The sequence below is a fragment of the Dermochelys coriacea genome, chromosome 21 (assembly GCF_009764565.3).
Source record: "Dermochelys coriacea isolate rDerCor1 chromosome 21, rDerCor1.pri.v4, whole genome shotgun sequence".
NCBI lineage: Eukaryota > Metazoa > Chordata > Testudines > Dermochelyidae > Dermochelys > Dermochelys coriacea.
The window spans coordinates 8,102,976-8,130,608 of record NC_050088.1 but is presented as its reverse complement, the minus strand read 5'-3'; the positions used below and the strand labels follow the sequence as shown (position 1 = coordinate 8,130,608).

Sequence of the window (27,633 nt, the reverse complement as noted above, 5' to 3'; positions counted from 1 at the left end):
TGCTGATCACAATCTTTAAAAAGTCAACATGCATTATATCCCTGCAGATCAGACTTCCAACTCCTCCCCCCTTTCTCCCCACCTCAGTGGGCCTGGCTGGGAAGATTTTTATTGATTTTTATTTCCCCCCCTTTCTCCCCACTTTGGGAACTTCTTAGCCACCAGAAAAGGAAGGGGGCCTCCCACGGCAAGTGGGGAACAAGACAGAGTGCTCCCTACTGGGCTTCGTCCTGGATTTGAAGCAAGACTACCAGGCAGTTCGGAACGAGGTTCCAGAAGAGAAGCTCTACAAGGTCTACACCTTCAACTCTGTGCGCAAATCCATGAGCACGGTGTTGAAAAACCCGGATGGCAGCTTCCGCATGTACAGCAAAGGAGCCTCGGAGATCATCCTACGCAAGTAACTACCCTTCCCTCCTCCGTTGCTGAGTAAGCCATTCCCTTGCTGGAGCCACTAGTGGTGCTTCTGAATGCAAATTCTCTAGCTGTGCTCCATGGGCCACTGATAGTCTGGGGAGCCCTTCCCAGAATGAACCCAGAATTGTGGGGATTTCAGTGGGGAGGGGACACCTGTGAGATCTCTCTTGTGAAAAAAGACACATGTACATTATCTGCAGAACAGAGAAGAATAATCACTAGTTCTTCTATAGCACACTTTTTTCATCTGTAGATCTCGGAGCGCTTTACAAAGGAGATCAGTATCATTATCCCCATTTTACAGATTGGGAAACTGAGGCCCAGAGGGATGTAACTTGATGGGTTCTATTCCCAGTCTGCTTGGTGACCATAGTCTCCCAAGTCCTAGTCTAGTGCACTATTCACTAGGCCACACTGCCTCTGGGAAAGCTTCAAATAGCACCTAGTGAAGTGAGAGGTTCTCTGCCATCTTTGAGCCTGCATGCGGTCATTAGAAGAGCACTGTGCCATGCAGGACAGCCCCATGGCTTCATCCTCAGTTGCTTGGCATAAAATACAATCTGTTAATCGGGGCTCAAGCGGAACCTGTCGGGAGGGCGCTTGACACATTTGTCGAGTCATTATTTTGTCACTTCTACTGCTGCCTTTGCGCTCCTGGCAGCCAAAATGCCATGCAGAAGCTGCGTTGGTGTCTATAGCCAGGCAGTGCCATACATCTGGCAGGGAGTGTGTTCCAGAGAGACTCCATGCCCAGCTTTGCAGCTCTGAGAATCTAGACTGTTTCAGGGAAGGAAGCATCCACCATATATATAAAATATTTTTTTTCCCTTCCTGTGGGCTCACCTGCAGACTCTTGGGGTTCATGCCTAATTGACAGATGAGAGGGGCTTGCTAAATCTGTGGCACCGTCTCTTCTGCTGTGTGGTTGGGGCTGGGAGTCTTGCCTCTCTAGTTCGTCGGCAGATGCCAATCCATCTCTCTAACTTCTGAAACCTCCCACCGTGTGCAGGTGCACAAAGATTCTGGACAAGAACGGAGACTTGCGGGTGTTCAAGGTGAAAGACCGGGATGAGATGGTGAAGAAGGTGATTGAGCCGATGGCGTGCCAAGGGCTGCGCACCATCTGTCTGGCCTTCCGCGACTTCCCTGCCGACGCCGAGCCTGACTGGGACAGCGAGAACGAGATCGTGTCTGACCTGGCCTGTATCACCGTTGTTGGCATAGAGGACCCTGTCCGGCCAGAGGTACCACAACGCCCTCTTACCACCTTAACCTGGGCCATCCGGCTGCTTTGCTGGCTGCATGTCCCTGCCCCACCCCGCTGCGGCATGAGCTCTGTGCCCCTCGGTATGCTGCTGCTGCAGGGTGATGAGCGCCCTTTTAGAGAGGCGGATGGGGCATGAGCACCCCAGAGATGTTCTGCAGTGTGCCACGCATTGCCTCCCCCGGTCCCTGTGCGATGTGCCCACTCCTGAGGTGCCCTCACTCTGTGCCACTATGTGGAGCACTCCAAGTGCCTGGGGTGTGCGCTTCCCTCCCTCTCTCGCCTGTATACCAGGCACATCCCCACAAAGGCATCTTGCTCTGAGCCAGGTGCCTGGGCATGAGCGCCCCTCCAGTGCCAATGTTCAGGGGAAGGGTGCGTTGCCAGAGGTTGCCGAGAAGTCGGGCGGAGTGTTCCATAGGTGAAAGGTTAAGGCGGGGGGGGAATTGATTTGCTGCCCCCCAGGGTGGAAGAGTGCTGTTTACAGGAACCTGTTTTCCCCAGCGATGCCCACCTGCTCCTTCCCCCTGTTCTTTCTCACAGCTTGCCCGGGGGTGACAGACAGACCGCTGGGCTAATGCAATAAGCAGTCCCATGCCTGCCTCTTTATTACATTTTGGAGCCTGCCTTGCTCTCGTCTTTCCCTAATTAGACGTTGAAGTATCTGGGCTCGGGAATCGCATTACAGATGCCCGGTCTGCACCGGCTCTGGAGGCCATGATTCAATTTGCTGATTTCTCAGTAATGTTCCCCCCACCCCCACCCCACACACACACACGAGAACGCCCTACCCCCTGCTCAGGCTCGTTCTGTATGAGATGAAACCCATTTAGCGCAGCGATGTGCTGTTGCTGCAGCCGGAGATGCCGGGCTGCTGTCGACGTGCCATCCGGCGGAGCAGGAGAAATAAAACATCCCACCTCTCGGTTAGATTGCTCATCCGTACCTCGGCACCGGAGGTTCCTGAGCACCGCGGCATCCTGTGGAGGAGACAATAAGGTTGCGTATCCCTGGGGGCAGTAGAGGAACAGCCCCGCAGCCAATTGCAGGAAGGGCTCTGAACAGACCTGCTGTCCTCTAGCGCCATGGAGAGAACGAGCTCCTCGGTTCAGAACCGCTCAGCCAGCGCCTCCTACGCCGAGCTTAGAAGTGAGCTGGATCCTGTCAAACTCTCAGTAACTTGAGTCCCCTGTGCGCGACCCAGTACGATGGGGCTCCAGTGCCCAGCATCTGGGCTCCATAGACCGGACTTGCCATGCACCGCCTCCCCGCTCCTGCGGAGCAAGATGGAGACTCTCTGCCCTGCCCTCAAGTTAGCTGCTGCCTGGTTCTTGACTCCAGGGGGCCAGAGCCAAATCAACCACCCCATGGGCTTGGAGAACAAGGCATAGAAGGAAGACTCTGCTCCTTCCTGCTCTCTGGTTCTTGGGGATTCCTCTGTCTGGGGCCTTCCTTCCAGACTGCCCTGAGCCTTCCACCCTACGCAGCATCCCTCCCTGGGCCCGGCCCAGCCCAGGCCAGCCCAGTGGTGCATTGGGACTAAATGAGGCCTGAATTCACCAAAACTTGAACCAACCTCCTGCTCCAACCCCCTCAAGATATCTCAAGGCCACCCTGGGCTCCTTGATCTTCATCCCCTGGATCTTTTCCCTGGATGGACTCTTCGCACCCCCAGTTCCCTCGTGCACCCAACTTTCCCAGACGCTGCTCCTCAATTTGCCCTGGCTTGCTACCGTGCCTAAACCTCTCCTGACTGCTGGGCCAGGATTCTAGCAATCCTACCTTCATCTGCCGTTCATTCCCAGGGAGGCCTCCTGCTGCACCAAAGCTGCTAGCATGTCCCTTGTATGCCAGCTTTCCTGTGCCAGTGCTAGTTACCCCAGCCCTCCATTCACACTGTCCAGGTGGGGCTCCTTGAGTCCGTCTGACCCTACGGGTTTGTTTTTCCACAGCTTCTCTTTTTCTGGTCTGTCTCTTTCCCCCATCTGTCTCTTTTCCACAGCAGGGCTGCCCGGAGGATTCAGGGAGCCTGGGGTCTTCGGCGGCAGGGGTTCTTCCACTCTGGGTCTTTGGGGCACTTTGCTGAAGACATGGAGCGGAAGGACCCCCACCGCTGAATTGCCGCCGAAGACCCGGAACGGAAGAAGCGGCAGCGGGTCCTTCACTCCGGGTGTATTCGGCGGCACTGAAGGACCCCCCGCTGCCAAATGGCCCCTGAAAACTCTCCTGGGACAAATTGCCCCACTTGCCCCCCTTGCCCCCCCAGGTGGCCCTGTTCCACAGTGTTTCTCTCTGATCTCGCCCATAGGTGCCAGAGGCCATCCTGAAGTGCCAGCGTGCTGGCATCACCGTCCGCATGGTGACAGGCGACAACATCAACACGGCCCGCGCCATCGCTACCAAGTGCGGCATCCTGCTGCCCGGGGAGGACTTCCTATGCCTGGAGGGCAAGGAGTTCAACCGGCTCATCCGGAATGAGAAGGGAGAGGTAGGAATACAGACAAGGGATCCTGCCTCTGTATGAGTCACTTGGGGCCCTGGGCAATGGACTCCAGAGGCATCTTTGGAAGTATAGCCTGCTGACAAAGGGTGCTTTTAACTCCGAACCATAGACCTGGAAGTGCAGCATATGGAGGTAGCCTCTTGCTCCTGCCTAATACGTGGCGTCTTGGACCAAAACTGAACTGGACCTAGCTGGGTTTGTAATGCTTCGAATGCCTGTCATGGAGAGCTGTCTGCTCAGCTCGCATCAGCTGGGGCCAACCAGCTTGGCTAGGGGCCAGTGACCCCTGGAGGATGCCTGGGCTCCAGACTTGTCGTGGGAGAAACAGTTAAGTTGAGGTGAAGGGACCATCCAGTCCTCATTCCCCATCCTGCCCTACCTAATGATCCTTGACTCTCAATGGGGCTGGACAAAATTTTTCAGTGACTGCATTTTTCAGTGAATAAACTAGTTTCAGGTTGACAAACTGTTCACGAGTTTGGGTCAAATTCTGCCTATCGCTTCAGCTGGGGGGGAAACTTTTTGGGAAAAGTTGAACTATTTATTTTAATTGGATATTTTTGCTAAATGAACTGTTTTGACTTCTTGTTTTGAAATTGAGCTAGTAAAAACCCCCCACACCTGAAAACTAAACTAAACCTTTTGGACCCACACTGAAGAGTTTGTTCAGTGTTTTTTTTTTTTTTTTTTTTTTTTTCCTTTTCGGCCAGCGAACTGAATGATCAATGATTCGCTCGGCTCTAGTTTTCAAACGCCTGCCTGGCCAGGCCCACGGGGGCAGCTTCACGCTCTTTGACTGACTCAGTCTCTCTCTTGGTTGGTCCTGCAGGTGGAGCAAGAGCAGCTGGATAAAATCTGGCCCAAGCTGCGAGTTCTGGCCCGTTCCTCCCCCACGGATAAGCATACGCTTGTGAAAGGTAAGGGCTCCTGCAGAAATACCCACAGGGTAGGGAACATGGAGCCAGGACTCCTGTGTACTTTTCCCAGCTCTGCCGTTGACGCACTGTGACCTAAAGCAAGATGCTTTTTCCCCCATCATTCCTTGTGCCTGACATTTTTTCCCCATCTGTATAACAAGGCTAATTGGTGCTGATCATCTTCCTAGCGGGGCAATAAGGCTTAAGGACTGAGATCCTTGCAGAGAAGGTGATCTGGAAGGGAAAAGTATCAGCAGTGGTATGATCCTGCCATAGGTGCTGGAACTGGAGGTGCTGGGGTTACGGCTGCACCCCCTGGCTTGAAGTGGTTTCCTTCATCTATAGGGTTTGGTTCAATGGCTCTTAGCACTCCTGCCCCTACAAATAGTTCCAGCACTCCTGCCAGAAGAGACACTGGATGAGAGTCTTAAAAACAGTGCCTGTCCCCAAGGAGAGAGGCAGCCCTGCAATATTGAGTGGCTGACAGGTGTCCACATTAAGAGAAGACGTGCCATTGTTGTATCGTTGCCACTTTGTGCTGATCTAATGATTCCTAGGCCAATTGCTGCCCAGTGCAGCTCCATCTGTGTGAGGAGCCCACGCTGGGGCCTGTTGCCTTTGAACTCCGTGTCTGTGTTTCAGGAATTATTGACAGCACTGTCGGAGAGCGGCGGCAGGTGGTGGCCGTTACTGGGGACGGGACCAATGATGGCCCAGCCTTGAAGAAAGCTGATGTTGGATTTGCTATGGTATGGAAGAACATGAGTGTGCTGCATTGTGTTAGAAACATCCTATGGATTTGAAGAGGAGTGAATTCCTTTTGTGGTATAGGAATCACTCAAAAGCTTACAGGATGTAATGGAAGAGGAGATCATTTTAATCATCCTATAGAATTTTATCCCTGCTATAAAAGTCTCTATAGACTTCATAAGATGGTGCAAAAATTTTGCAGGGAGGTGATCACTTTGTATTAAGTACTATAGGATTTTTGCCACAAGGGTCCTGGAAAATATACCATACCAAGAAACAATCCTCTTATCCTGGCTTAAAGATGAACCCTCCCTCCTTTTATATTCTTAAAGGGACATTGTCAGATTAAGAATCCTGGCCTTAACGTTCAAAGTCGGCTGCTGAAAGCTAATGTTCTAAACCCATACACAGGCACCTAAATAAACATAGCCTGGCTTTCATATATCCTCAGGACAATGGTAGGTGCAGATGTTCAGTACCTCTGCAAATCAGCCACATGTATTTAGGAGCCTGGCTTAAAGGACCCAGGCCTGGAGTTACTGACCCAAACTGAAAATAAACAACCCTAAATCTTATCTTTCTGATAATGCATTTGCTTATTTACCCAGAAAGAATCTGAAAATCTAGTTCACTTTTTGCTGTTAACACTGTTTGCCTACTTTTCTGCATTTCTTTCAAATGGAACCAGGAAAATAGACTGGTCATTTTCCCTTTGTTTCTAGTCAGTTTCATGTTCAGGTTCTGGTACCTTAGCATAAGGCTGCAGTGTATGGGTTGCAGCCACTAGAGGGGTATGTATTTATGTTTAAACAAATTCCTTTTGGAATTTTTTTAAACAAAGATATGTTGGAAGCCATTTTGCAAGCCTGGGATTTCAAAGGGTTTGCAGTCCCATTTAATCCTCCCGAGCCCCTGCAAAATCGTTTTCTGTCTTTCTCTCACTCATTGATTTAGTCCAAGCAATGGACTTGATCGCTGGCTAAAACTAAGGTCTTCAGCCTGCATGCTGGACATAGGAGTTCTACAGCTGGAGAGGTGACTGGATCGGGTGCTGAAATCCGATGCCCAATTCTTTTTGGGGCCGAGTGTTGTGCTGAGACTTGAAAAGAACGGCTGCCCTGCTGCAGTCTGTGGGGATGGACTTTCCCAACAGGAAACTAAGGGCCCCTTACTGTTTATCTCTGACTATGGACTCCGGAGACTGGGATACTAACAATGTGGTCAAAATTCAGTTTCACGTTTGCCCTCCTACCAAAACCAGGGAATTCATAGCTAGGGACAGAATCTCCCAATACCCAGGCTCACCAGGACCCAGCAGGAGAGCATGGGGCAAAATCGTGAAGTTGCTTCCACTTAACACATCTGCATGTAGCTGTGCCTTTGCTCCTGGCAATGGAAGCATCTGTGCAAACTGAGCACCTTCTAGTGCCCACGACTGATTACTGCAGCAAGCAGCCTGATCACTTTTAAATGTCCATTGTGGAGTGCCTTAGATGTATGTGGCGCTTTGCAAAACACAGAGGGAGTCTTTGCCCCAGAGAGATTGCAGTGGGCACAAGGGTCCACCTGATCTCGTGCTCATTGCAGGATTACAGTCTAAATTAAGACCAGAGGAGTGGGGCAGGGATGTGTGGCAAACACGGGAGAGTAATCCTCAGACATGTCTGCCAGCAAATGAACTATATTGGGTGCAATTTTGGGGGGAAGCCCATCTGTTCCTCTGGAGCTCCCTACCAGAGAGAGCGCGCTTCTGGATCCCAATGGTCCCTGTTTGAATGAACACTTAGCAAAAAGGATCAAGGGGAAATGGCTACTTTTAAGTATCAGGGGGTAGCCGTGTTAGTCTGTATCCACAAAAACAATACGGAGTACGGTGGCACCTTAAAGACTAACTATTGCTGCCTGCTCCATTTCAACACTCTGTGAGGTAAGAGGTGCTAACAGGGGATCCCACACCAGAATTGACAGCCTGCTGTCCCCATGTAGGAAGGAAGGTGCTTGGTGCATAGGATGTCGGAAGCTGTTCCAAGCATAGAGGGCATCCTGTAAAGATAGAAGCGGGCTCATTCCGGTCATAGGTCTGATCTGGATCCAAACTTCCAAGGCTTGTTGGCGTTGTGCAACAGGCCGGTCTCTGGGAAGAAGCAGAGCACTGGTATGGGGAGGTGGACAGTTTGCCCAGTGACCCCCAATTATATGTATAAAATGATGGGGTCTAAATTAGCTGTTACCACTCAGAGATCTTGGAGTCATTGTGGAGAGTTCTCTGAAAACATCCACTCAGTATGCAGCGGAAGTCAAAAAAGCGAACAGAATGTTGGGAATCATTAAGAAAGGGAAGGAATACTGGTGGCACCTTAGAGACTAACAAATTTATTAGAGCATAAGCTTTCGTGAGCTACAGCTCACTTCATCGGATGCATTTGGTGGAAAAAACAGAGGAGAGATTTATATACACACACACAGAGAACATGAAACAATGGGTTTATCATACACACTGTAAGGAGAGTGATCACTTAAGATAAGCCATCACCAGCAGCGGGGGGGGAAAGGAGGAAAACCTTTCATGGTGACAAGCAGGTAGGCTAATTCCAGCAGTTAACAAGAATATCAGAGGAACAGTGGGGGGTGGGGTGGGAGGGAGAAATACCATGGGGAAATAGTTTTACTTTGTGTAATGACTCATCCATTCCCAGTCTCTATTCAAGCCTAAGTTAATTGTATCCAGTTTGCAAATTAATTCCAATTCAGCAGTCTCTCATTGGAGTCTGTTTTTGAAGCTTTTTTGTTGAAGGATAGCCACTCTAAGATCTGTGATCGAGTGACCAGAGAGATTGAAGTGTTCTCCAACTGGTTTTTGAATGTTATAATTCTTGACGTCTGATTTGTGTCCATTCATTCTTTTACGTAGAGACTGTCCAGTTTGGCCAATGTACATGGCAGAGGGGCATTGCTGGCACATGATGGCATATATCACATTGGTAGATGCGCAGGTGAACGAGCCTCTGATAGTGTGGCTGATGTGATTAGGCCCTATGATGGTATCCCCTGAATAGATATGTGGACAGAGTTGGCAACGGGCTTTGTTGCAAGGATAGGTTCCTGAGTTAGTGGTTCTGTTGTGTGGTGTGTGGTTGCTGGTGAGTATTTGCTTCAGATTGGGGGGCTGTCTGTAAGCAAGGACTGGTCTGTCTCCCAAGATCTGTGAGAATGATGGCTCGTCCTTCAGGATAGGTTGTAGATCCTTGATGATGCGTTGGAGAGGTTTTAGTTGGGGGCTGAAGGTGATGGCTAGTGGCGTTCTGTTGTTTTCTTTGTTGGGCCTGTCCTGTAGTAGGTGACTTCTGGGTACTCTTCTGGCTCTGTCAATCTGTTTCTTCACTTCAGCAGGTGGGTATTGTAGTTGTAGGAATGCATGATAGAGATCTTGTAGGTGTTTGTCTCTGTCTGAGGGGTTGGAGCAAATGCGGTTATATCGTAGCGCTTGGCTGTAGACAATGGATCGAGTGGTATGATCTGGATGAAAGCTAGAGGCATGTAGGTAGGAATAGCGGTCAGTAGGTTTCCGATATAGGGTGCTGTTTATGTGACCATCGCTTATTAGCACCGTAGTGTCCAGGAAGTGGATCTCTTGTGTGGACTGGTCCAGGCTGAGGTTGATGGTGGGATGGAAATTGTTGAAATCATGGTGGAATTCCTCAAGAGCTTCTTTTCCATGGGTCCAGATGATGAAGATGTCATCAATGTAGCGCAAGTAGAGTAGGGGCATTAGGGGATGAGAGCTGAGGAAGCGTTGTTCTAAGTCAGCCATAAAAATGTTGGCATACTGTGGGGCCATGCGGGTACCCATCGCAGTGCCGCTGATTTGAAGGTATACATTGTCACCAAATGTGAAATAGTTATGGGTCAGGACAAAGTCACAAAGTTCAGCCACCAGGTTAGCCGTGACAGTATCGGGGATACTGTTCCTGACGGCTCGTAGTCCATCTTTGTGTGGAATGTTGGTGTAGAGGCTTCTACATCCATAGTGGCTAGGATGGTGTTTTTAGGAAGATCACCAATGGACTGTAGTTTCCTCAGGAAATCGGTGGTGTCTCGAAGATAGCTGGGAGTGCTGGTAACGAAGGGCTACCTATCTGCTACCCAAGATCCATAAACCTGGAAATCCTGGACGCCCCATCATCTCAGGCATTGGCACCCTGACAGCAGGATTGTCTGGCTATGTAGACTCCCTCCTCAGGCCCTTCGTTACCAGCACTCCCAGCTATCTTCGAGACACCACCGATTTCCTGAGGAAACTACAGTCCATTGGTGATCTTCCTAAAAACACCATCCTAGCCACTATGGATGTAGAAGCCTCTACACCAACATTCCACACAAAGATGGACTACAAGCCGTCAGGAACAGTATCCCCGATACTGTCACGGCTAACCTGGTGGCTGAACTTTGTGACTTTGTCCTGACACATAACTATTTCACATTTGGTGACAATGTATACCTTCAAATCAGCGGCACTGCGATGGGTACCCGCATGGCCCCACAGTATGCCAACATTTTTATGGCTGACTTAGAACAACGCTTCCTCAGCTTTCGTCCCCTAATGCCCCTACTCTACTTGCTCTACATTGATGACATCTTCATCATCTGGACCCATGGAAAAGAAGCTCTTGAGGAATTCCACCATGATTTCAACAATTTCCATCCCACCATCAACCTCAGCCTGGACCAGTCCACACAAGAGATCCACTTCCTGGACACTACGGTGCTAATAAGCGATGGTCACATAAACACCACCCTATATCGGAAACCTACTGACCGTTATTCCTACCTACATGCCTCTAGCTTTCATCCAGATCATACCACTCGATCCATTGTCTACAGCCAAGCGCTACGATATAACCGCATTTGCTCCAACCCCTCAGACAGAGACAAACACCTACAAGATCTCTATCATGCATTCCTACAACTACAATACCCACCTGCTGAAGTGAAGAAACAGATTGACAGAGCCAGAAGAGTACCCAGAAGTCACCTACTACAGGACAGGCCCAACAAAGAAAACAACAGAACGCCACTAGCCATCACCTTCAGCCCCCAACTAAAACCTCTCCAACGCATCATCAAGGATCTACAACCTATCCTGAAGGACGACCCATCACTCTCACAGATCTTGGGAGACAGGCCAGTCCTTGCTTACAGACAGCCCCCCAATCTGAAGCAAATACTCACCAGCAACCACACACCACACAACAGAACCACTAACCCAGGAACCTATCCTTGCAACAAAGCCCGTTGCCAACTCTGTCCACATATCTATTCAGGGGATACCATCATAGGGCCTAATCACATCAGCCACACTATCAGAGGCTCGTTCACCTGCGCATCTACCAATGTGATATATGCCATCATGTGCCAGCAATGCCCCTCTGCCATGTACATTGGCCAAACTGGACAGTCTCTACGTAAAAGAATGAATGGACACAAATCAGACGTCAAGAATTATAACATTCAAAAACCAGTTGGAGAACACTTCAATCTCTCTGGTCACTCGATTACAGACCTAAGAGTGGCTATCCTTCAACAAAAAAGCTTCAAAAACAGACTCCAACGAGAGACTGCTGAATTGGAATTAATTTGCAAACTGGATACAATTAACTTAGGCTTGAATAGAGACTGGGAATGGATGAGTCATTACACAAAGTAAAACTATTTCCCCATGGTATTTCTCCCTCCCACCCCACCCCCCACTGTTCCTCTGATATTCTTGTTAACTGCTGGAATTAGCCTACCTGCTTGTCACCATGAAAGGTTTTCCTCCTTTCCCCCCCTGCTGCTGGTGATGGCTTATCTTAAGTGATCACTCTCCTTACAGTGTGTATGATAAACCCATTGTTTCATGTTCTCTGTGTGTGTGTATATAAATCTCCCCACTGTTTTTTCCACCAAATGCATCCGATGAAGTGAGCTGTAGCTCACAAAAGCTTATGCTCTAATAAATTTGTTAGTCTCTAAGGTGCCACCAGTACTCCTTTTCTTTTTGCGAATACAGACTAACACGGCTGCTACTCTGAAACCTGTGATTAAGAAAGGGATAGATAAGACCAAAAATATCATATTGTCTCTCTATAAATCCGTGGTACAGCCACATCTTGAATAGTGCGTGCAGATGTGGTCACCCCATCTCAAAAAAGATACATTGGAATTGGAAAAGGTTCAGAAAAGGGCAACAAAAATAATTAGGCGTATGGAACGGCTGCCGTATGAGGAGAGATTAATAAGACTGGGACTTTTCAGCTTGGAAAAGAGACAACTAAGGGGGGATATGATAGAGGTCTATAAAATCGTGACTGGCATGGAGAAAGTAAATAAGGAAGTGTTGTTTACTCATAACACAAGAACTAGGAGGCCACCAAATGAAATTAATAGGCAGCAGGTTTAAAACAAACACAAGGAAGTATTTTTTTCACACTACACCCAGTCAACCTGTGGAACTCCTTGCCAGAGGATATTGTGAAGGCCAAGACTATAACAGGGTTCAAAAAAGAACTAGATAATTCATGGAGGATAGGTCCATCAATGGCTATTAGCCAGGATGGGCAGGGATGGTGTCCCTAGCCTCTGTTTGTCAGAAGCTGGGAATGGGCAAAGGGATGGATCACTTGATTACCTGTTCTGCTCATTCCCTCTGGAGCACCTAGCATTGGCCACTGTCGGAAGACAGGATATTGGGCTAGATGGGCCTTTGGTCTGTATGGCTGTTCTTATGACTCATCGACACCCTCTTCTTCACTCTGTTTCCCCCTCAAGGGCATCGCAGGCACCGATGTGGCCAAAGAAGCATCAGACATCATCCTGACGGACGACAACTTCACCAGCATTGTGAAGGCAGTGATGTGGGGCCGCAACGTGTACGACAGTATCTCCAAGTTCCTGCAGTTCCAGCTGACCGTCAACGTGGTGGCCGTCATCGTCGCTTTCACAGGAGCCTGCATCACACAGGTAAGGAAGCCTGGGGAGCAACCTAGTGCTTGGAGCTGGATGGGACTTGAAGCCAGGAGTCCTTGGCTTAGCTGCTGACTCGCCATGAGACCCTGCGGGTGGGGAGATAAAATAATCATGACAAAGCATCCGGTGATGAGCGGCAGAGATGGTGGTGGCAGCAGTTTTATGTATTGTGCAAAGAGACCACGGGGGATTCTTCTCCCTCTGCAGGACTCTCCGCTGAAGGCCGTTCAGATGCTGTGGGTGAACTTGATCATGGACACGTTTGCGTCCTTAGCCCTTGCCACAGAGCCCCCCTCGGAGTCCCTGCTGCTGCGCCGGCCGTACGGCCGCAACAAGCCCCTGATATCCCGCACCATGATGAAGAACATCCTGGGGCACGCAGTGTACCAGCTCACCATCATCTTCACTCTGCTCTTTGCAGGTGAGCCTCTGAGGCCATAGGGGAGGGGGAACTTCCACACCAGCCACCCCCTCTGCCTCGAAACCAGTGAGAGGTAAATCCAGGTAGGCTACCTAATCCAGCTGGGCATGTGCCCACCTACAGTGACCCCAGTTCAGTGAATCCCATTGTCTGCACCAGAATCTACTGGGTTCAGAGAGCATGCTGTAGCCAAGAAAGTGGCTCTTTCTTTCAGCTCCCTACTAAGTAAAGGGTTAATGAAGTGAACACATTTATTTATTTTTATTTTATTTTGCTGCTGGAGATGGATTGGCTCCCGGGATCCGTAATAGTCTATAGGACCTTAAACGCCTAGGTCAGTCGTTCAGTTCTGGCCCTGCTCCGCAGCCACTGCAAGTGGCTGCTGCGTGGGCTGTGTGGAAATGACCTTGGTAGGACTTGGTCTAATGCCAAGTGAGTCAGCATCCACAACACAAACCATAGCTACCGCCCGCTCTGAACAGCCTCCTCATGTAGGCCGAGAACCCAGTGGGCGCTCGGCTCCCTGAGGTGGAAGCTTCGTGTTGGGGACGGCAGAGGGCAGCGTGAGGGGGGAGAAAGCTGCTGCTGCTGATCCTCTTGGGATGAAGGAAGGACATGGCCATCCATGGCTGCCTGTCTGGCATTACATTCCCATCTGTTTAAAGACTTCCAATGCCTCCTGTAGGGCCCAACACAGGGACATCCAGGTGTCTGAATGGGCTCTGCCTGGCTTATCCATGGTGCACTGCACTTTGCTGGTGCCCTTGGTCAAACTGAGACAGGCATCTGTTTCCCCATGTTTCCATAATCAAGCTTGTCCTGCAATTAGAAAGCCAAACTGGGGGAAGGTCCTATCTTTTATTGGACCAACTTCTGTTGGGGGGGAGAGACATGCTTTCGAGCTACACGGAGCTCTTCTTCAGGGCTGGGAAAGTGAGTCGGGCTATGTCTACACGACATCATTTACAGCGCACTTCTGGTGAAGACTCTCTAAGCCAACGGGGGAGAGCCCTCCAGTCAGCTTAATGACTCCTGCCTCCACAGGAGGGCGGTAGCTATGGGAGAAGTTCTCCTGCTGACGGCACTGTCTGCACCGGCGTGCATCACTCAGAGGTGTGTATTAGTCACACTCCGAGTGACGCAATTTATACCAAAGTAATCTGTAGTGTACATACAGCCTCAGTGTCCCTGCTAAATTTGAGGTGGAACAGATTGTTTAGCATAAATAGTTAACGCCTTTCAAGGAACCATTCAAGGTGACGTGGCCTGTTTCCACCCCTCCAGTCATAGGGTGGAGAAGGAGAGCGGGGTGGGAAGTAGCTGGGTGGAGCAGGATGTCAGTGGATTGCAGATTGTTGTAATAGGCCATAAATCCAGTATTTCTATTGTCCATGATTTTTAGTGTCTAGCAGAGTAGTGAACTTAAATGCCCAGGCTCTTCTTTTCAAGGTGTTGTGCAGGTTTCCTTTGAGGATGAGGACAGATCAAGTGACCACTTTGTCTCTCTCCAATCATGGGACCAACATGCCGCCAACACTGCTCCTCCTGCAGTGTCTGTTCAAATCCCAGGTTACGCGTGAAGGGGCAGGGAAAAGACCCACCAAGTTTCTCTTTCACCTTCTGTCTGATAGGTGAGAAGTTCTTTGATATTGACAGTGGCCGGAACGCACCACTGCACTCCCCGCCCTCCGAACACTACACCATTGTCTTCAACACCTTCGTCATGATGCAGCTGTTCAATGAGATCAATGCTCGCAAGATTCATGGCGAGAGGAACGTCTTTGATGCCATCTTCCGGAATCCCATCTTCTGCACGGTGGTGCTGGGAACCTTTGCTGCCCAGGTAACAGCAACTGGCACTGAGAGCTGCGTGGGTGCGTGTGGACTAGAGATAGACAGTGCGTGCTGAAGAGAGGAAGGATGGGCCAGTGGTTAGGGCACTAGGCTGGATCTCAGGAGAGCAGGGTTTGATTCTCTGCTCTGCCACAGACACCCTTTGTGACCTTGGGCAAGTTCCTTAGCCCCTCTGTGCCTCAGTTCCCCACCTTTAAATGGAGATAATGGTCCTTCCTTACCTTGCAGGGTGTTGCAAGGATAAACGCGTTAATGCTGATGAGCTGCTCAGATACTACAGTGATGGGTCTATATACCCCTAGATAGAGCTAGAAATGGCCTTGAAAGTTGGGTTTTGCCTGACCAAGGAGTAGTTTGGATTCAGGGTCCATTTTATCCAGAGCCCTGCAGTCAAGGTGGGGCTAGATAAAAGGTTCTGGTTCTGGCCCGACTCCCAGCCAGATGCTGACATGGATAAGCATGCAGAGTTTCCATTCTGTTGCTCTGGGTTTTGGAGTTTTACAGCTCTGAATTGTACATCCTGTACAGGCCACTGCCTGGGCTGTTAATTTTGTCCATTTTTTCAGTAAAAACACTTGGCATGTGCCTAGTTGTTAAGCCTGCCACTCCCTTTTGAGATGGGGGAAAATTTGAGAGTGGCTGGGTGTGTGGCGCAGAAGCCTCCTCTCACAGCATCTGGGGAGCTTGGCCGCAAAGAGCATTTATTGGAGAGAGCGTTTCCAGAGCTGTCCAGACAATGCCCTTTGCTCGGTGTTGCGACACTGGGCTATGAAAGAGGATAAAGCACAGGGAGAGAAGTTGTTGTGGTTTCTTTGACCCTTTTCTGGGTCTGGATGAGTTACCTGCTCCAATATACTGGCCCGACCCAGGTGCAAACTGGAACAGGATTGAGAGAACTAGTCAAAATCTTCGTACAGTGGAAATTTTTTTTTCTATGAGAAATTGCCTTTTCAACTTTTTTTTTGTTTTGAAACTTTCTGGTTTGTCAGTGAAAAACAGTTGCGGGAAAACTTTTTTTTTTTTTTAAATGGGGGTGATGTGGAGTAAAAAAACTGAACATTTTCAAGGGGCAAATACTTAGTTTCCCTCCAAATGCTTTTGGTGGGAAATCCTTAGCATTCTCCAGCCCCCCAAGTTGTAGTTTTGCTGTCCTTCACCCAGTGACACCACTGGCCTACGCTGAAAGCATCCCGAACCAGCTGCTTGAGGAGGAAGAAACTCCCAAATGCCACGCGATCTCTCTGACTGCATGTCCCCTCTAACAGCCCCCCGGCATGTGCTCTTCTTTCCTGCGCTGCAGATCCTCATCGTGGAGTTTGGTGGGAAGCCGTTCAGCTGCTCCGGGCTCACCCTGAGCCAGTGGCTCTGGTGCATCTTTATCGGTGTCGGAGAGCTGCTTTGGGGCCAGGTGAGGGCTGGGCTGATGACCCGACCCCCATGGTATATTTCCAAACCCACAGCCCCAGTGGAAACATTGGATCACTGTTCCTCCATCTGTGTGTGTGTGTGTGTGTGTGTGTGTGTATATATATATATAAAAAATATATATATACACACACACACACACACACACACACACACACACACACACACACACACACACACACACACACTTATATAATACCTAGTCCTGCCATGAGTGCAAGGGACTGGACTAGATGACCTCTCAAGGTCCCTTCCAGTTCTGTGATTCTATGCAGGAGTTAGTGTCTCCGTACTTCCTCCTCTCTTCTCTCTTCCCCCTGCCCCCCCCAAGCAAGTTTGCTTCCTTCTGCTAAAAACAGGAGAGCTCTCGTCCTCTGGCTGGGGCTGTGAGATGAACACCCTCCCCCTCCTCCCCCCATATATACCCTGGGGGTTGTCATAAAGCATTGGAGGGGGGAGTGCTGCTCTAGGCTGGCAGGTGAGGGCTCTCCCTCTTGGGGCTGCAGGCGAGCCAGCCTGAGCGATACTGACGGGGGACTCTTGGGGGATGGGGAGCGCAGATGAGTCATGCCCAGGGTGAGGAAGCAGCTGCGTTGGTGCAGTTGATGGCGAGGGATTAACCCATGGTTCCCTGTGTCTCTGTAGCTGATCTGCAGTGTTCCAACCAGCCAGCTGAAGTTCCTGAAGGAAGCTGGACATGGTACCACCAAGGAGGATATTCCGGAAGAGGACCTGCCGGAGGACATGGATGAGATTGACCATGCTGAAATGGAGCTCCGGCGGGGGCAGATCCTGTGGTTCAGGGGCCTCAACAGGATACAGACTCAGGTACCGTGTGGGACACTGAGGTGTTGCTTCCTGCTTTCCCAGGGGCCCTGGCCGAAGAGATCGAGGGCCATGCTGTTACCTGTGCGGCTCCTCATGGCCACGATGATACTTCAGTCCCTTCAGGGTCTAGAATTCCCACTGCCAGTGCCTTTCTGATCAGCGAGCCAGGCCTGCGGGCATGCACTGCTGCTTAGCCGTGTGTGCATAGCACGCCTGATTTCCAGTGGGGCCAGGGCTACAATGAGAGTGGGGGGGTGTAGCTACTGTGGGAAGGGATCAGTGCCTTGCACAGCTGTGGGGGGCAGGCTCAGAGCTGCATGGTCCTCTATGTTAATGGGGCTTGGGCAGGTGACCTTGTAATCATGGATGGTGCAGCTGGATGGATATCAGTCGGCCTTTTTCTAAGCATTGTCTGCAGGATGGCTGCTCCCCTAGTGGGAAGTAGATGCTGGGCAGCCTTAGCCAAGCCCTGACGAAAGATCCTGCTCTAGGAAGGCCTGTCTTCCTGCAGTCCGGGATGGAGTTGAATACGCTGCGGGAGATGGGGCATTTAGCACCCAGGTTCTCTCCTTTTTTTTTTTTCCTCTGCATTGCAGGTGTGTAAGAACCCCATTCTATAGGGATCAAAGCTCCACCCTTTTCCCTTCCCCTCATGTCCTCTTCTCATTCACTTCAGCGGTCTTTGGATCAAGGCCTTTCAAACCCCAGGTTCAAGATGAGGACAGCAGCCCGAGCTCAGCAGAGAGCCAGGCTGGCTTAGTTTGGTGGAGTGGTAGAGCTGCTTATTGGGATTTGCCACTCTTGAGTGCCCATCTCTGTTCCCAGCAGGGAAGTTGGGGCTCTTCCACGTCAGCTGTTTGCACAACCATTATTGGCTTTCACCACTCTGGAGCCAACACACTCTCTTGCGAAGGCAGCCAGAGCAGCGTGGTGGTGGCGGCGGCCCGTACCACGGTGACTTTTCACACTCCCTCCCCATTGGTTTTATTTCTCTCTCCTCTTCTCTGCTGCTCCCCCAGTCTCCTGATAAGTCCCCTTTCATGGGCCGCTCCATCTACTGTCCCCAAGGCTGCAGCTAGAAGAGGAGAATTGTATGAGGGAAAGAAGCCTGGTTTTGGTTTCTTTAATAATTTTTTTCCGTTGCAGTTCTAAAAATCTCACTGACCTTTTTTTAATTGTTTTTGCCAAAGAGCATATTTGTCCTTGGGACCCTCCTCTGCTTTTTCCCCCTGAAAGGAAGCGTCTCATCCTGGAGAATACACCTTGCACACGAGCTGCTCACGTTTCTCTATCAGCCATTCCCTTCTCAATGTTTCTCTTGTTAAGCACCCGCTCCCTGCCCCCAGGGCCCCCTCTACTCCATGCTGGTAGAGGCTGTCTCTGTCATGCTCACCTCCTGCCCCACACTGGGAAGGGACAAGGCTGGGGATGAAGAGGTGGAAGGCAAAGGCCAAAGTGAGGAATGCAATGCCCAGTGACCTGCAAGCTCCTGAAGCGTGCTCCCAGCTCTGCTAGCAACGGGCGCTCCTTGCTTTCCTGGGTCAAATGCCATGCTAGGAAGCTCGTGTATTCAGCGTGGATGTGAGGGAACAAAGAATTCTCGCTCTTCTGCAAGTGGCACATTCATTCCCCCTCCTTATCTGCACTGGGTATTTCTCTTGTGTTGGCCTGTCCGTTCTTCCCCTGTCCTCTGGTGTCCTGGCTGCAGATTGGGCAGTTGCCTAATAACATGAGCTATCCAGCTGGGAATAGCGGGGGCTTTCAGCCCCTTGGAGCGGGGCCCAGCATCTGTCGACCTGGAGTGTCACTATTGCCCTGGCTCCAGCTAAACAAGTCTGAGGGGGGAATTGATGGCCTGAAAGCATCTTCTGCAAAGGCCTCTGGAAAACTTACCTGCCTGGAGGAGTCAGTCTGCTCCCTACCACTACAGCCTCATAGGCACAGCAAGGGCCAGTCCTTTCATTTCCCTTTGCTCTTTACCCAGCTCCCAGGAACCAGAGCCCAGTGATGAGACACAAGGGGGAAGGGAGTGGGATAACTGCTGAGCTGCCTTTGGTTATTGTCACGCGTTTATTTTTCCTTCCCAACTCTCCTGCCTTAGTGCATGGTTTTGACACAATCAGAGTGGGTTCTGAGGGGCTGGGGATGCTTTCCTCTGGCATCCGAGTCTGGCGGGAATTTCAGAGTGAAATTCCTCGAAGGAGAAGCGGGAGGAGGTGTCTTTCGGGTGGGAGCTCAGGGCAATATCTGCAAGTAAGTCCATGTATGGCACATGGAAGCTATTATAAACCCAAGAAGAAATATCTCCTGAGACCCATATCTGCCAGGCTATATCCTCCTGGCTTTGTACAGTGGTCTCGTCTTCCCTACCCAAGCAAGCAAACACCCACCCCACCCCATGTTCACCTTTTCTTTCCACCACAAAGGCTACTAGAGGTTTCTGAATGTGAAGATACCAATCTGACCACCTCCACTCCTCCTGCCTAGGGACCCTGCCAGAGTTACCGTCCGATTGTTAAACATACAAGGGATAAGGAAGGAGCAGTGTTTGTTTTCTGTGTTTCAGAATCATGCGATACACTTGGAATGAGAATTTTAGGGTGGCTGCATTTCAAAGAAATAAGGGGGCTGGGGCTGCTCCATGGAATGGAGGTGCCAAGATGAGGCCTCAGTATTCTTGTGCACGTTGGATTCATGAAGTTTGGGCACTGTTCAAGTGTAGGTACCTGCTTCCAGAACAGTGGCCAACCAGCAAAAGATTCTTTAAGCCCATTGGACTGGGAGATGTGCCCACGTGGGATTCGCATACATGTCCTATTTCATAGGCTGTGTGAACCACAATTTCCACATAAGTGTGACACTTTTTTTAATTTTTGCAGCACATAGGAAATGCATGTGATCCACATCAAAGCCACGTGTATGTGGTTTAAAAAATATATATATTGGAGCATGGCCCACATTGAGGTCACTGTGAGTTGCGTGTGGAAAAACACAAGCTGCGGGGGTACATATGACTGAAGCCAACGTGATTTTTTTGTCGTCTGAGCTCCTATTCTTTTAAGCTTTGGTGCTGCCTTGTATCTGCCAGGCTGGGTTATTTTTGCAGTGGGATATGGGAAAAACCAATTGCCTTGGGGTCAGATGATGCTGGTCACTGGGACACCGGCTACGTTTGCTAATTTCTCAAGCTAGCCTGCAGCATAACACCTTTGGGAATACCATCCCGTTACAAGAATGATCCAGACTTGCCGGAGTACGGTAGGTAGAAATTTCTGTAATGTAGTGCTGCAGAGGTGATACAGGTTCTAGGCGCTGTCTCCAAACCAGTCAGAAGAATGAAGTAGCGATACCAGTGGCCACCATGCAGTGCCCAACGAGTCCGTACTGGAGCCCGTTTACTTATGAAGCTTTGCGTTCTTGCCTCATGAAAGATGCAGCTTGCTCTTGCAACACTATGCAAAGCCCTGGGTTCTTTCCAGCATATGTCTGTCCTGCAAATCCCAGCAAACCAGCCTGGAGATCAAAACCCTGGAGTTCTAGGCTTCCAGGGGAGTGTCCTAAACAAATGTGCCTTAAAGGAAAACTGCGGTGATTCTTTCACAATAGCCCTGGCTGATCGCAGGAAAACGTGCCTGCATCACAGTATGAGAATGAAACCAGGAAATGGCAAAGCAGTGCATGGAATACCCACTAGGATGGACTTGGCAGCTGTGTGCCCTTCCTTGGGGAGGCCTTTTTAATAAGGATCACGTGACCAGGGCAGTGGCCAGGGACACGTAGCCGCCTGGTTCTACCTGTGTGGACCAAGAGAGAGCTAGGAGAGTCAAAATTCAGAGCCGTGTAAATTCCCAGGTGTAACTGGCTACTGCTCTGAGCTTCCTTCCTTGGAATGTGTCCAGAGGCTGACGCTGCGACTGCTTCTTTATTTCATAACTGTTTTGGGTTTTTTTTGTTTTTCCTTTATATTTAGGGTATTTGCATTAATCACTGCGTGGTTCAGGGCCTGATCCTGAGAGGTGCTGAGCATCTGTGAGCCCTTTTGGCTTTAGTGGGAGTTGTGGATGCTCGGCGTGTTTCCAGAGTCAGCCCCTTACTCAGTCCAATGAAAGACATGACTGATTGGAAATGCTTTTCTATCCCATTGTCGTTTTCTAGAATACAGGCTGCACACTGTGTACCAGTTGCCAGCTCACACCTGCACCCATCCCCTCCCTCTCTCTGTCTCTTTCCGCACCTCCTGCAGGTTGCCTTTATATACTAGATCCTTTCCCCTGACTGCCCCTACTCCTTTGGGCCTGTGAAGATTGCATCTGATGCAAACTACAGAGAGAGGGAGGGAAAGGCTGAAAGCTAATGTCTAATCTTTGCTCCGGTGTCTCTGCTTTTGGATCACCTGCCAAAACTGTATTTACGGGAATGTAATCTGAAATGGGTTTTCCCGCTCTTCTCCCTACCCACCTCCATCCTGTCTTGTTTGTGTCTGTCCCTGTCTGCCCAGCCTCCCCTCCTCCCTCCCCCCCTTTCCTCTTGGTCTCCGACTGTGGGGGCGAAGCTATCTCACTCTCTGATTCTTTACAGATGGACGTAGTTTACACATTCCAGACCGGCGCCTCCTCTTTGCAGGGAGCCCTCAGGAGACAGCCTTCCATCGTGAGCCAGCACCACGATGTAAAACATGTTTCTAGCCCAACCCATGTAGCTCTTTCCTCCGTCAATTCCACTCCCACCACTTCTGCTGCTGCTCCTGCTGCTGCTGCATCTCCTACTGCGGGCAGTGAGTGATAGTCTCTATTACAATGCATGACTTCCTAATAACCACAAGAGAGCGCTCGCATCGACCTAACCAAACCTGTTCTCTCTCCCTCTTCTTTAATCCTTGACTTGGCCCAATGATTCCTTGTCTCGATGCAGGGGGCAGGGTGGAGAGGCCATTTGTTTCTTTTAAAGCTGTTGCATCTTTAACCATGTTTAAAATCTTTCCGGTTTGTTTCCTCCTTGTTGCTTCTTTTATCTTTTCTCCTCCTTGCAGGATTTTGATTTTTTTTTTTTCCTTCCCATGGGTGCAAAATTTGAGGTTCTTTAAAAGAACTATGTGGGACGAAGGACCCCTAATAAAATGGGGGAAGCCGTTCTTTCCACAAGTCAGGATTTCTGACATGGCTCCCCTCAAATCCTCTGAGCTGGTGTTTTTTACTTAAGTCTTGGTTTGTTGGAGGTCAGTGGGACCACTTAGCTTTAGCACTAACTTGTAGCTGAACAGCCTCCAGATTGGCCTTCACAGTAACTTGCATGTTGTGTGAGCCACAAGTCACTGGAATTGACAGAGCCCTGTGCAGAGAACTACTGATTAAGTCCCCCCACAAAGCACGGTTGCGAGGTCTTAGGGCCCTAATCAGGTCCGCTCTTAAGCACGTGCTTAAATCCCAGTCAGTGGGCCTTGAGGACATTTTGAGTGAAGCATCATTTAATGCTATGGGGCCAATCGCACGTGTCCAGAATATGGAACGTTCCAGTACTTTTGGGCATAGTGTGGGCCTACCACCACCTGCATGGCACCAACCCCCTCCACATAACTTTGCATGTGAGGTCATGCCACACAGGAGGCTGCCATTTTGAAGAGCGTGCCGCCCCACCCCTGCCAGTGGGATCTTGCACGCACAGTCCGTACGAGGACATGCTGGGGGTGGGGGGACAGCATGCACTTAATTATGGCATCCCCCGTCCGATACAAGACAAAACCACATCCAGTTTTGTCTCAGATGGGACAAACTACCTCAAAAAAGGACTGCCTGGTTTATAAGCAGACAAATGACCTCCCTATTTAATGCTGTCCTAAGTAGGAAGCACATGTGTAAGTGCTTTCCTGAATTAGGGCCTTACATAGGACACTACTGGCATGTACGCCTGTTTCTGGGCCTTTGAATTTCACCCTATATGTGCAAATTAGGTAGATCACCTAGACAGCTGATTTTAAAAATGTTTATAGAATCCCATTGTCCTCTTGCATGTGGAAACACCTGGCATTGAATGTGCCAAGGTTGTGAGTGCACAGTTAATCATGCCTAGCTCTTCTATGGTACTTTCCATTCATAGATCTTCAAGCGCTTTGCAAATTTAGATGCCAAGTTTGGGGGGGTGGGGAATCAGTTATAAAATGCAGTGGGGAGAAATCCTGGCCCTGTGGAAGTCGGTGGGAGTTTTGCCATTCAGTAGGTTCAGACTTCCAACTAGTGAATTTATAGGAGTTTGCCTTTTTGTTTACTTGTGCCTCTACGCACCAGCGTAATGGGCTTCTCAGAAGGGAATATGCTCAGTTTGGGGGAGGACGATCAATATATTTAACCACACAGTAGAGCTCCAGCAAAGGGAGAGAAACATAGTGGATGCTGATGTGTCCCAGCAAAACACCATTTATGCTCATTGATTGATGTTCTACTTGATTGCTGGAGGGAATTAATGAGCCCTACCAGATGATAACTTTCCCAAAAGCTAAATCAGGTTGCTAAGGGTTCCCTCCATTTTATCTAGCCTTGGCTCTACTTCCTTTCTGCTGTTCTCTCTTTTTCTAAAAACCGTGTATCTCTGAATACAGATTAACTGAGCTGCTCTGTCTTCCCCTTATTACTTCCTGGTGGAAAGTCCTACAGTGCCAGATCTCAGCAGTCCTGAATTGGGTGGTGATGTAACAAAGGGGAGACCTCATGAGTGAACCATAGCTGGTAGCTTTTAGATTTAGGCTGTGTCACCGTTGGGAATTTTTGCCCTGATTGCAGCTATCGGTGTCCCAGCTCCACCAAGGCCCTAGTCTGAATAGGGTAAAGCACTGCAAGCCACACCTTTGCATTGTTTATCTCCGTTTCAAGGAGCAGTGAGCTTGGCCAGTACAAGTGGTAGCTTGACCTAGGGGTTTGCCTGGGTTCACCTAGTCCAGGGGCTGGAATTGGGGCAAACTCCCAGTGTAGCTGATGCTTGAAATGCTGTGGAAAAGTTGGAATGAAGAGGAAAAGCAGGTCCTTGTTCTGGGCATGGAAGATGGGTGTTCATGCTACATTTTCAGAGAAATTGAAACATGTCATTGACATCACCCTTTGTGTGTCTGCATAGACTCTAGCCACTCTTATGGATTGCAGACATTTCTGCATGGGAAGTTCTTAAACTGTTCAACTCCCCATGAAGTGGCCATAATTCATGCAGTGCTCTGAAAACTCGCTAGCCATGGACGAACTTTCTATGGCTTGGAATTGGGGGGGGGGATATCTGGATAAGTTAAGATGTTTGATCCGAACCTGAGGCAAAGGTGGGCTGGGTAGTCTTGCACCAAAAGGCTTTCTTGCAAGGAGCATCAGAAATCCTGCTTCTAGCTAGGCGGGAAATAACAATTTCTTGCAGTTTTTTCTGAACTTGCACCTGAACCCGGAAGTGCTGAGTAGATGCTTGAATACCAAACACAATGAGAAAAGGCCAGTGAAATGTTTCACCCCTCAGTGATGTGGTTCCAGTTTGGAGCAAGGGTTTGGATGGACTTTTATTTTCTCCAGACTGGTGAACCCATCCCTAAACTGTTCCTCCTTTGCTTGTCTTCCTACTCAGAGATCCAATAACAACAAGGTGGAATTTGCATTGGTTTTACGTTAGTTCTGCCGACAGCTTCTTACGATCAACCGCAGAAATAATGGGGCCTGCATGGGGGAAGGCAACAAAATAATTTCCTTTATGAGCTGAGTGGGGAATTAACATGTTAGAGAAGTCAAAACCATACATGGACATCTGGACCAACCAGTTGTAATTATCCTCCTGGATCGGTCACTGCCTGCACAGTTAAAGCCCAGGAACTTTGGATCTAAAAGCATGAGCCTCTTCTGTCTGAGCTAAAGGAGCAGCTGTGCTCGCTCTATGGAAGAAGTGGACTGATAAACTTCTGTATGTGATCTAGCCAGGGGTGGGGGAGACAGTGCTATGCTGTTAGGGGAGGTTACCCACTTGTGTTAAAAGCTGAAAAGCAAGTGATGGCACTAGCTTTATTGCTGCACATGGATTTTTCAAAGCAGTCTAGGGGGTTTAGCCACGCGTTTGGAACGTGTCTAAATCCCTTGGGTTGCTTGGAAAATCTCTAAGCATTCATTGTTTTACGCAGACGTATCATTCTTGGTTGGCTTGCTTGCTTGCTTGTTTCCTGCGCTTTTGTAGCGGTGCAGTGCCTATTTCTCAGAGGTCTGTGTGTCGATTGCTGATTTCTGGAGTTATCCGAGTGTGCACCAAACAGGGTTGGGGTTTTGGTTTCACTTTGGGGGGCGGGGGGACTTCAGGCTTCAGAGAAGTGGGTTTTTCTGGCACTAATGCCAGCATAGCTAACTCCCTCAAGCAAGGGTAACTAAAAGTTAGGAGGAGGAGTAATGTTAAATATTCTGATGACTTCATGCCATGGCTGATGGAGGAGTAATATACAGGCATGATGCTTTACTGGTTGGGAGATGGACTAATGTCCTGGTATGCAATAAGGCCAAAAGCTTTTCCAGTAGAATCCACAAATATTCTGCCCCCTTATGTATAATAAACGGGCCTCCATTGCCTTTTTGGTCTAGGTCTTTTCCAGCTCTACATTACTCTTCCTCGGTAGCTTTGTGGTACCCTGCAGTGCGATGGGGGTTAAGAAAAGGAAATGGGAGTACCAGGTTGCTCAGCTTGGAAGGAACCCCAAAGCATCTGGGTTTCTCTAGCTACTTCACCCAATCTATCTTTCACAGACGTGCTCTAGTGAGAGGCTTTGAATTCCAGCTGCCTCAATGCTGTCCTCCTGGATATAACCTTCCCTTTTCACAGGTTAGGCTATATGCTCCCCACTGTGAAGGTGGACACTCAAGTCTTCCCCCGGATCTGTGTGTGTTTGCCTGTCTTCCGGCCACTGCAAGCCAATGTGTTTGTGTGCTTATCTGTCCATGTGTGACATGAGGATGGGCTTGTTTTACTTTTACAGATTAAAAGCTTTTGGCTTTCAAAGCCCTCCTCATGCTGGTGTCAATGAGGATGTTCCATCAAAATGCTCATGGGTCATTATCCTGAGGCTTGGGGGCACCATCATCTGTTTGGGTGGAGATGCCAGCCCAAAAGCATGTCTCTGTTAAAGTGGGGGACACGGGCATCCTATAGGTTGACTTGTGAGCCTGTAAAGTTGGTGGGGCAGGGGGGAGGTCTCATCTCAAGCTTCCCTTTGTATAATGCCTTGTTTTTTATGCTTTGTGAATGTTGGTATGCTGTCATTGTGCTGACACCAAAGATCTTTGGGGAGTTTTTATCTTGGGTGTCTGGGAGGTGGTGATGAGAGGCGTTCTGGCTGGTGTCTCCAGTTGAGTCTGCTGGTGATACAGTAAACAATATTTAACCCAATGAATTTCATGAGGGGTGGGTGGTGGTGTCCCCTCCTGACTTACCAGGATCGATGGCCTTTTCTCCAAGGTACAGTGGAGAAAGTTTGGGCACTTATGAGTGGAGGAATTGAGTTTCTCCTTCCTCCTTTTGCTTTCTATCCATTTAGCTGGGACGTAGGGCAGGTGTTGAGACACTCTGGAGGCTGGTGTAGTGGAGTGGTGCAGGCAGAAGCAAGGAGCTCTTGCAGGCATGTGCATCTTCCAGGTGTCGGCGCTTTAATGAAGGGCTCCATGCTACCCCTTCTGGGCTAGTCTAGGTACCAGAGGACTAAGAGCACTGTGCTGACAACTTAACTCCACAGGCAGCATCTGAAAGCGGGTAGGTGAAACTGACTAGATGGTGAGTTCAGAGCAGTGGGCGAAGGTAACTCAGGGCTGGGTGAAGGCACAGATCTCTGCTGCTGGTGGGGGATGCTCAAAGCGATCTAAAGCAGTGACTTGAGAGTACACTGGAGTGGTAACAACTCCCTCCACTTCAGGAATCCCTGAGTGACCTTTTCATGGAGTAATTTATGCAGGAGGAGAGATTAGAGGATGGTCCTTTCTGCCCTCAAAAAACAGAATCAGCTCAGTTTCCATCCAACGCAAACGGTTGATTGGAACTCTCCCTCCACTCACTGGGGGAAGGAGTGAACCCAGTAGATTGCAGCAGGTCATGACTGTAATGGGATGATGATGAACATCTTTGGAATGTAACTTTCAATGAGGGCTGATGTCTAGGCTAAACCAGTGGCTGCAATTCCATGACCCCCGGCGCTCTCCAGAGCCCGTTGGCAGGGGAAGATTGGGAGCTGTGGACAAGAGTAATTCATGCAATGTGAGGC

At 49.6% G+C, this 27,633-nt stretch overlaps 1 protein-coding gene across 11 annotated transcripts in view; it reads left to right on the top strand.

Annotated features, from left to right (window-relative positions):
* Positions 1 to 27,633, top strand: part of ATP2B4 (ATPase plasma membrane Ca2+ transporting 4) — a 109,235-nt gene that overhangs the window by 71,544 nt on the left and 10,058 nt on the right. For 7 of the 11 annotated variants that reach the window (XM_038380196.1, XM_038380197.1, XM_043500519.1 and 4 more), the window contains 10 exons: positions 159 to 400; positions 1,427 to 1,661; positions 3,990 to 4,169; positions 5,014 to 5,101; positions 5,744 to 5,850; positions 12,659 to 12,850; positions 13,064 to 13,277; positions 14,909 to 15,120; positions 16,432 to 16,539; positions 17,202 to 17,384. In XM_038380196.1, coding sequence (XP_038236124.1) covers positions 159 to 400; positions 1,427 to 1,661; positions 3,990 to 4,169; positions 5,014 to 5,101; positions 5,744 to 5,850; positions 12,659 to 12,850; positions 13,064 to 13,277; positions 14,909 to 15,120; positions 16,432 to 16,539; positions 17,202 to 17,384 — 1,761 coding nt within the window. Of the gene's footprint in view, positions 1 to 158; positions 401 to 1,426; positions 1,662 to 3,989; positions 4,170 to 5,013; positions 5,102 to 5,743; positions 5,851 to 12,658; positions 12,851 to 13,063; positions 13,278 to 14,908; positions 15,121 to 16,431; positions 16,540 to 17,201; positions 17,385 to 21,962; positions 22,159 to 27,633 lie in introns of all 11 variants that reach the window. The other 4 variants (XM_043500521.1, XM_038380203.2, XM_043500520.1 and 1 more) reach the window with 2 other exon arrangements.